The 10,236-nt window shown below is 40.4% G+C and overlaps 1 protein-coding gene across 2 annotated transcripts; it reads right to left on the bottom strand.

Annotated features, from left to right (window-relative positions):
- Positions 1–78: 78 nt before the first annotated feature.
- Positions 79–8,331, bottom strand: LOC120676454 (zinc finger CCCH domain-containing protein 4-like). Of its 2 annotated transcripts, none has more exons than XM_039957720.1 (14): positions 8,089–8,331; positions 7,244–7,430; positions 5,993–6,166; positions 5,711–5,858; positions 4,995–5,306; positions 3,853–3,999; positions 3,585–3,765; positions 2,925–3,202; positions 2,726–2,842; positions 2,376–2,520; positions 1,756–2,024; positions 1,479–1,643; positions 648–1,169; positions 79–549 (listed from the first exon to the last, which is right to left on the bottom strand). In XM_039957720.1, exons 1-14 carry the CDS (start codon positions 8,246–8,248, stop codon positions 337–339), a joined length of 3,018 nt encoding a protein of 1,005 aa, XP_039813654.1. In that variant the 5' UTR covers positions 8,249–8,331; the 3' UTR covers positions 79–336. The 2 variants fall into 2 exon arrangements, with proteins under 2 accessions (XP_039813654.1, XP_039813652.1); XM_039957718.1 differs by having other exon boundaries at positions 1,452–1,643.
- Between the last annotated feature and the right edge of the window lie 1,905 nt (positions 8,332–10,236).

Here is a 10,236-nt window from a genome sequence, read left to right on the forward strand (position 1 = left end):
ACTTATTTCAGATTATTTTGATGGCCCAGGGTGTACTTTACCTTGTCCTTGGACTATGAGCTAAATTCTATAATCCAAGAGGCAAACAAACAAGCCCTTCGAGTTGAGCATTGATAACTTTAAGTAACGTACCAGGTCAAGCAGTTCGTGCCTTCAAGTAATCTATAGACACGAGAGGATAGTTGATAACCGGTAAAGTAGGAGTTAACATAATAAACGAGTTAAGGACTTCAATGTTTTCTAAACAAAAAGGGCTTCAGTGCCGATACACGAACAAGTTCACTACTGAGTCATTCAGATGTCACTAGCTATTCACAAGCGGATAACCTGGCGTAACTAATTCTTGCCTAACGCCTCACGCAGCTCAGCTGGATAATCACCAAACTGGGTCATGGAAGGAGGATGCATATTGAAGACATAAGTGACTGGTGCTGAGACTTGCATCCCTCTTGGATGTCTGGAGATGTCCGAGAACCATCCCAGAGTTGCTTCATCAAACATAAATGATTCGCTGAGGAAAAAGAAGCATTCCCTCGCCAATCTTTCCACCTGAAAAATTAACGGAGCATAGGGTCAGCTGTCCACTAGTGTAATGCAAAGTCTAAGCACATTTTGAAGTTTCTAATGAACCTTGAGGAGTGGCATACCTGTAGCTGAATGTATCTTGTGTTTTTCATGATCAAGATGACCTGCAGGCCAGACAGCCTTTCTGACAAGATCTTGATGGCGATATTCTCAAAGAACTTCTGCAAGAGAGCCTGCTCACCAGCTGATTCATCATTATCAAAATCAGCGAACCAAAAAACTCGCTTTAGTTTTGTCCAAGGAACTGGTAATTTCTGTTCATGCTCGGTGATTAGACTAGATGGATCGGCCAAATTTTGGAGTATCTTGAGGCCCTTTGGAACTGAATAAGACTCAACAGACTGCAGGCCAGGTATACCAGCAACAATCTTACATGCATCGTAATATTGGCTAAGCTTACTAGAGAACTGCAGTGTTTTATCATTCAGTATAAGAATATGCCCATCTCCATCAGCAGGAAACAACCTTGTACAACATAGTGAAGTGGCTCTGCCTTCTTGAGCACATACTCCAGATGTGATTGGTGTAGAAATCAAGGAGCCAGTATCATGTGAGTACGGACAAGAGTTACCATTTCGACAACCCTGATGCAAGAGGACATCAGAAACCAAAACAGAGGAATGTAGATTGTAAGTTGCCCATTTAAGAAAATACAAATCCACACAAGATGAAACAGCATAATTTGTAGTTTATTTGGTTTGTTGCATTGAATTCATTCATACAGCAATATTATGACAACCTTGCAATTAGAAGCACAAGAAAACAGCCTAAATTGACAACTAACGCTAGAAACTTAGAATGACATGAGCCAAAAAAATGTGAAAGATCAGCCGACAACCATTAGTATAAAATATACAAAATCATACCTGTAATGTGAGAAAGAACTTGCATACTGGTTTTGGTGCAAATGATGAATGAGAAAAGCGACATGCAGCCCCTTGAGTGCACGATCCATTAACAAAGAACACACACGCCTCAGCTCCCAAGGTTGGCTTCACATAAGGACCAAGTTGTCCCATGAAAGAAACTGTCTTTTCCTGGCCATGTTGTGTCTTCATCTGTGGAGTAAATAGCAATCGTTATGGGTAGCGCAGAGAATAAATTGCAATGCGTTTCACATATAGAAATACTCATTGGGTGTGTTTAATTCATTGACTAGATAGAGCACACCTCCTTAACAAGCATCTTCAGCATTTCAACAGTGGTAGTGGTCCCAAAATCAGTTTGCAAAACATACGGAGTTGCAGCACACCGCTTCTGTGAATCGCACTGAGAATTCTCAGCCTCTAACAAGAGTGAATCCATATCCTCCTCTAGGTCCAGTAATTCATTATGGAGACACGTGTGGTTGAGTTTAGAAGGCTGAAGATACTTCGGAGGATTTATTTTGACAAGAAAACTAGGCCTAAAACGGTGCAGTTGCTTCATAACATCATCATCTGTTCAAAAAGAAAATGAGTTAGCTACAGCTGACAAATGTCACTATTGTGCGGAAATATCTTGCACTTCTACGAGTAGATCCTCACACCATGTAAAACTTTGTTTGAACAAAAGCTACTTCCACACAGAACAGTGTAAGCTACCTTTTCTACTATCTCCTGCACAATTTTTTATAGAAAAAAAATGTACAGGAGATTGTAGAAAAGGTAGCTTACTGTTCTAACATATATTGGAAAATACGAATGGCAAGAAAAATGGCGTAACTAAGATACTACATTATGTCATAAAACATTACTGTACTAGGAGTGCCTACTCTCACACCATCACAAAAGTACAGGGAAAGGACATACAAATTTCAGATATGTTCTTAAACGCTGCAGGGGCAAGATTATGAATTGCACACCACTCCTCTTCAGGTTTAGCAAGGAAGGTATGTGATTCTTCTGGTTCTTGAGCACTCGCCACATCTTTTAGATAATCCAGACGATGCTTGTCCTGAAACATAAGATGAGAAATCTAATCCCGAATAGCAGGCAATAAAAATTTCATTGAATTTTTTATCCTTTGAAAAAGACAATTGAAGTAAAAGAAATTCTAATATGTGTTAGTGCCACATGGAATGTTGGCAAAAAAAATAAAGCAACCACCAAATGACTGAATGACCAGTGTATGCACAGAGATTATTACAGATAAGATATACCTTAAATACACGCTCCCAAAATTGGAATGCACAAACATTTCCAATGGTAGCAGCTTCCTTTTTGCCAATCCGTACACTGCCATTTTCCTTGAAGTAATTGTCTCTATACTTCTGACACTGTAAATTCGATAGTAGGGAATAACTACCACAACAGTGCAAATTGGAGATAAGGATGATCCATGACACAACTAAAACATACCAGTACTTGATAGCCAAAAGGTTGCAGGATAGGAAGCGGCTGGATGTCCAGCATAATGCTTATAAGGATTCCTTCATGGACAGCACCAAGCTCGCAAAATTTTAGGGTAAGAACAGAAGAATCGAATGACAATGGCAAACTATTGAGCAAACAGCCATAGAAAGTGGGCTGATAGCGTCCAGAACTTGTCTTCTCCAATGCATGAATTTGAACAAGCGATTCTAGCGCATCTTCAACAGCATCTGGATCTGGTGGGTTGAGAACTTTTTGCAGAAGTGCTGGGGAGAAAAATATAGTGAGTTTCATCTTTAACCTAAATATGTAGCAAAATTTGGACCACAAATATGCACAGAAGTTTTGAGATAATTACATGAATAATTGAATATATAGTATTGTTAGTGTATTCTTCATCAAAAGTACCTACATGTTGTATTATATTTTGTGTGACTTAATAAAAATATAGAACTTTGAAATTCAACTGTCAAGGTTGTGCTTCGAAGGTGTGAGAAGTATAAAAAAAACTAAAAAGGGCAGTGACGAACTCACCAGGGACAATCATAAATAAGATTGCTTAAAGAAAAACCAACGAACAACATGATGCAAAATAATCACAAATAAAGATGAATTAAAAGGTGCCTTATCTGCAGGAATAAGGATTACCGCTAGGGTCATTCATAGATCTGGGCTCTGCACAACAAACCATGAGCACCTGCTCCCTTAAGGATAATCTTAAAATGGCAGGATATTCATGATCATTTAAACTGTTATAAAATGTTCCAGTCACCAGACGATAAATTTGACCATCACAGGTTCGGCCTGTCCTGCCTTTACGCTGCTCAGCCTAGGAAAATATTAAAGAAAAGTTACAGAGTTTCGGGGGGAAAAGTTATAATTGAACAAGAAAAAAATGAATGTCTGAATTAGTTACCTGAGACTTGGAAATCCAAACAAGGCCAGCTGCGTCTGTTTTCCTAATTGGGTCCCAATAGACTTGCAATGATCTACAAGAATCAATAACATATGCAACTCCAGGTATAGTAACAGATGATTCAGCAATGTTTGTAGCCAGTATCACCTGCAGAAAAGAAAAAAAAATGAACTCAGAAAAGGATCATACATTCACTCTATTGGTAACAGGAGATAGTTTCAATCAATCATCTAAATATGAAACACGTTCAAAAAAGTTATTTGTACTGTTATACCTCATTATGTTTCATCCTTTCAAGTGCAATGCAAGTGTTATGGGGTTCCCATGCAGTCTAGACTTAATTCTTAAAGCCCAAGATCACGGTGGTTGAGATCCATTGGTTCAAGCCTCCTTTGTAAAAGGTACCCCTTCTGATATAATTCCAGTTAATGCACGGGAATTAAGGTGGGTTATACAATGGTTATGATACCCCTAAATCGTTGGCATAATTAAGGGGTTCCAACAGAGAAGGAGTAGTATTTCCCTAAAAGAGGAGCTTTGAAATTGCTGGACTTCTATTGGGTGAATTGTGAGATGCTAGATCTAGATGGACTTATATTTGAGACCAAAGACTTATGTAGTTCCACATACCCTTTTACAGGATAAGAAACACATAAAATGTCGGTGCAAAAAATAAGATATACAAGAAATCTCAACAGCTAATAAGGAATGACATGTAACTGAGGCATAAATGAGAGCAGGGAAGAGAGGTATCTCTGCTCGGATTTAAGCAACCATGTTATTCCAATTAGCAAATAATGATTGTAACACCTACTCCCTCCATTCAAAACATATGGTGCATGACCACAAAATTGACACAATAGTGAAAGTAAATGTAGTCTGAATACAATGGTGCTTACTTCATATCCCACAATCTACAAACTCTTGAGAAAATTTTAGGTGGAAGATCTGAAGTTTGAATCTTGAAATATGTGTGCAACTGTGAGCCTTATAATGAAAAGAAAATGAGGGAGTAGAAAAACAGAAAATCCATAAAAACTTATCACTATGCCTCGAGGCTACTGGCGCCACATAGCTTAAGAAACAGAAGCAAGTCTCCTTATACGAGTATGATACTATGATAGAAATAGAGGGGACTGTACCTTGCGGCAAGACTTTGATATCTTCATAGTTTGAAGAGCTTCATCAGTGTCAATACTCCGATGAAGAATATGCACCTTAAAGGTTGAACTATAAGGTAGCAGACGGATCCATTGCTTCTCCAATGCATAATATGTAGGGAGGAAAACCAAAATACTCTTGCCAATGTCAGGTTCATTTTGGTGTATATGCAACAATAACTTGTGGATAAGTTCATAAACTTCAGAGGTAATTTCAGCATCAGCAGAAGCATCCAGACCAGAGCAATATGTTGTTGAAAGCGATTGAGAATTTATCTTGAGAATGTCAGCAATCTGAAGCATTAAATTGCAAAAGGCTAATGATGAGAAACAAGCTTGAGGAGATGAATATAGATTACCATCTATCTAAAAATCACAAACCGGGAGATGGAACTGAAACTAATCTCTCATAGCAACAGCAATCAAGTTGGCAAAGTACGAAACTGAATTAATGACACAAATACAAAATGCATCAACATGTTTAATTAGCAGGTCAATCATATAATTTGTGAAAATGGCTGGATCAACAATACAATGATAGGTCATCATAAAATGCTGGAGAGTCATAGTAAATACAGAAACAAATAACATATCATGTCGTGATCAGACATATTAAGATTTCAAGACACAACATTTAAATCTGTTCATTGCAAGTTTAATGATACATGATGAACTAAGACAGAAAACACAATATTTACCTGCTCCAGGTATAGGACTTTCCTCTGAAAAATGCTTGTACGTGGACTACTGGGAATGGCAATCACTTCAACCCTTTCACCCCTTCCTACATCTCTAAAATATTCCTTATATCTTGTAATGTCAGCAGTGGCAGACATCAAAACCAACCTGCCAAGAGTGCCCACGGTGACAAATCAACAAGCAGGTAGGCAATTAGTTATCTATTTAGTGAGATGGCAACCATTACTGTTAAATGCAAACATATTGTAGTGTGCCCTAGTGGACACTACTCCGGTGCTTACCTTAAGTCACTTTTTTTCATCAAAAACTGCCTGATACTAGCAAGGACAAGATCAGACTCCACAGATCTTTCGTGTACCTCATCAAGAATAATGACCTTATACCTCAATGCAGCAATTCCCCTATCACACATTTGCTCCAATACTACACCAGCTGTTTTGAACACAATTTTTGACCTGATTCACATGTCAAATAAGTTTCGAAAGTCAATCATGTATCATAACAGGATTGATTGAAAAATCAGTACGTAGGTAAAATGGATTGTCCAGTTGAGGCAGAGCAAATAACCAAAACAGCAAGAAGACAAGCCACTGAAAATTCAGAGCAAGGAAGCTTGCAATAATGGTGGTGGTCAATATTGACAAATGAATATGTTAGGAACAATATTAAATAACATCCACTGATATTGCAACCATGTCAGACACCAACAACCATGTCAGATTCTAAGTGCTTTTTGGCGTGGCTTCAAAAGATCTGCCAAATCAGACACCCGAGTGACACCTGCACCCGTGCCCATGTAACACTGAGAAATACCACTCAGTATATTGATATTGATGACATGTGCAACCAAGGCCCCACCTGTCTTAGATGAAGCCCCATGGTGGTCTTTGAAAAATAGTATTAGAAGATATGCCAGGACTAAAAGAAGGAATCAAGGTATGCAGATTGGGAAAACCTGCGCATAGCAGCATCGAGTCCAAAAGCAATGTTTTCAGGATCAGGGGTCAGAGTTCTAGCAAGGATAATGTTTTAATTGACAATTGAAAAAGGATAGGGAGGTAAAATAAGATTAATTGTGACCACAAGACTTCAATCAAGTTTACATTCATGGCAGAAGCTTGAGGGACAAAACCTGGGGGACCGACGCACACTTAAAGTATCCGGCACTAATTGAAAATGCTTCAAGTGCAGGATATCCTCCCTGAAGGAACTGAGTAGCACATGGCATACTGGAGCAAGTGTCCAAATCCAACAACCAGATCACAAGCTATGACTAAGCTAACGCGCTCATGATAAGAAAGCATTTATAAAGCATGACATGATGATAGCCAGAGAAGCAACGTAACACTAGACACACCAGTTTTGCCACTACCAGATCAGCAGACTAGGGTACTCCGAACAATTAGCTGAGTTGGATGGATCAAAATAAAGTACAAATATACTCAATAAAGCTAGTTGAGTATTATGTGATAACTGAGAGCAGTCAAATATCTGCTCGGACAAATGACATTGGGTAACTGTGAGTTGAGTACCTTTTAGAGTTGAGATCCGACACATTTGAATGCCCTATATGATATCCAACCTCCTCACCTAGCTGCCAATTGCGAGATTCAGCGATCGCTCGAGCAATGGTTACTACAGCAAACCTTCTAGGCTGTGTGCAAAGGATGGGTTCCATATTTTCTTCTAAGAGGAACTGGGGGACTAGAGAACTCTTTCCTGCAACGATAGATAAAACTGAATAAACTGATAGATTAAATAAAATCAACGATTTTACAAGAAAATCGCATCTTGCTCAACACTCCTCCATTCTGCATCGGTGCTACTGAAATCCCAGTAAGGCAACAACAAATTCGGGAATCTGATTTTTTTTTTTTTTGCGAAAGGGAATCTGAAATTCGAACCCAATACAGTGAATTAACGCACAACAGAAGGTCATATCACACAGGCGTCAAAATATAAAAAGAGAACCGCACTAGTACAAATCTCAAGAACCATCACCCATCCCATTCCAAGAACCACCATTTCCCCCAAAAGCATTAATAAAAAGAGAACTGAGGAAAGAACCTGAAAAAAAAAGTTCGGACTGCTAAAACCCTTCTCGTTTCTCCCCAATCCGACGGAAAACCCATCCAAAACCCCAATGCCACCCCCAATCATCATCAGACCTAAAACAACCAGCGACCAGCGAGTAGAAGGAAACCACAGCAGAACGAAGAGAAAAAAAAACTCCATGGAGTAAAAATATACTACTCCGTTCGCAGGCCTCAAGAAAACCCAAAGGCACAAAAAGGCATCATCTCGAAGAACCAGCAGGGACACGCACAGTACAGCCAACCTAAGAGGGAATGGGGGAGGGGAAAACCCCGGAGATTACCGCATCCGGTGTCACCGACGATCAGCGTGACGCGGTTCGCCTTCACCTTCTCGACGATCTTGTCGCGGAGCGCCTCCACGGCGAGCGGCGGCCGCCGCGGCGGCGCTCCCTGCTGCTGCTCCCCCTCCTCCTCCTCCACCACCACCACCCCCGGCGCCATGGCCGCCGGCTAGGGGCTCCTCCAGAGGCGCCGCGCCGCGCCTTCGCCTGCAAGCTTTTCCGCCTCCTTTGGGCTTGCCTCCAGCTCGCGCCTTCCGTGGCAGTGTTTTTGCTTCCCTTTTTGAAGGGAAGTAGGGGCCAGGGGCGGGCGATGCGCTCGGGGGGCCAGCGGCCCCGGTGCATGGACCGGCCCCACGAGACGCGAGCACGGGAGGGGAAGGGGCGCAAGTCATCGGTGCACCAAGACCGAGTCCAGAGGTTGGTAGGCCCGGACACAGCTGGCGAGGGGTTTCCGCGCACGTTCTACTTCTACCCCCACCCCGCCGGGGGGGGTGTCCGTGTTGATGGGGCCACATGTCAGTTTGACGCGTGTTCCTGGTGGTCAACCGGTTAATCTTTTGGTCAGATGACTGGAGATTACAGGGCAGATAAGATGAGAGATCCTTTCTGTTTTATTTGTTGCCATCTTCGCCGTGTTTCTTTCGCGCAAAAACAAAATCTTCGCCGTGTTCTTCCGGTATTGTTCTCACTTCCGTATCTTTTTGCTGATTTTTATACCGAACAAGAGCATGTGGACGGCCTTATTGTATTTCTCATCTGATGGCATCTAATTTGAAGTATATCGACATGGTCTCAAAAGTTCAGAATCATAAGATCTTTAAACATAAATCAGAAATGCAATCGTGATTTTGACAACCATATCATATACCCTACTCATAGACGGCCGCGGCTTCTGTGTCCTCTGTATGTGTCTCCGTTTATAGAATTAAATAAATTGACAGATTTAGGCTTCTGTGTCCTCCTGTATGTGTCTCCGTTTATAGAATTAAATTGACAGATTTAGAGACTGATGAAATCAACACAAATAACTCGCACGTAACCTTAAAAAATATCATTAATTCATTAAAGAAATATTAAAGTATATGAGTGCCTATGCTAAGCGTAGAATTTGACCTCAAATAGATAAGTTTCACTCTAGGCGACCTAACCAATTGACACTTGAGCTAAGTAATATCTTTGTAAATACGTAGCATTAAATTAAATGGAGAGAGTTGTGTATAACAAAAAAAATATTTTATAAAAACAACTCTAGCCATGTCGATATTATTTATGGTGAAGAATGTTTTATTTGGAATAAACTTTGGTGGAGTTAAATTACATAAAAGTATATGTTGTTCTATGTAAGGTTTTTATAGAGATTTTCATCCCTATCTACATCCGGTCTGTATGATGAAATTTCTTGTACATGTTTTTCTATTTTTAAATTTTGAGAACGATCAGGTAAATGATCTTTTCTTTCTTTCGCTCCAGTTTAGGCTTTGACAATTTTCCAAGCTTAGTTCGCACTCCTACATGATAAGAAGCGAAATGTGATTTGAACCTCTAAATTATTTGATGAAATATACAACACCGTCGGCGAACTAGTAAGATTCCTTGTGCCAGAATATACCACCTGAGTTTGATCTCTTGACTCGGCACATGTGATTGTATATTTATAAATTTATTTTAAGATTTAACCGGTATTTGCTATATGTCAGGGGTCTTATAGGTCGTCTCATGCAGTGCTACGTAGAATTTTTGGTGATATAGAGGAGAGAGTGAGCGAGAAAAAATGGTGGTTGCTTTGCGAAACAACTGTATGTTTCATAGCTTGAAATTTAGGAGTACGAGACTACTTCCCACCATTGTACGAGTTGTTGTTGCCATGTAATTCAAAATATTTTTTATTTCATCCACAAATCAAGGGATGATGGTATAACTATGAGACAACTAATAAAAAGACAAACCATTGTAAAAGTTGTTTGATAGTTCGTCTCAAAATTACGTGTCAATGCATGAGACCGTTTTAAAACGACACTAATGCGGAGGCAGCGGCGGCAGAGCGAAGCGCGCCGGGCGGAGCGGAGCCGGCCGCGTTCCCCATCTCTCTCTCCTCTTTATCTCCGCCGGAGGCTGCGCGCGGCCGCTGGCCCTTTCTCTACGGGCACA

The sequence above is a fragment of the Panicum virgatum genome, chromosome 5N, assembly GCF_016808335.1.
Source record: "Panicum virgatum strain AP13 chromosome 5N, P.virgatum_v5, whole genome shotgun sequence".
NCBI lineage: Eukaryota > Viridiplantae > Streptophyta > Magnoliopsida > Poales > Poaceae > Panicum > Panicum virgatum.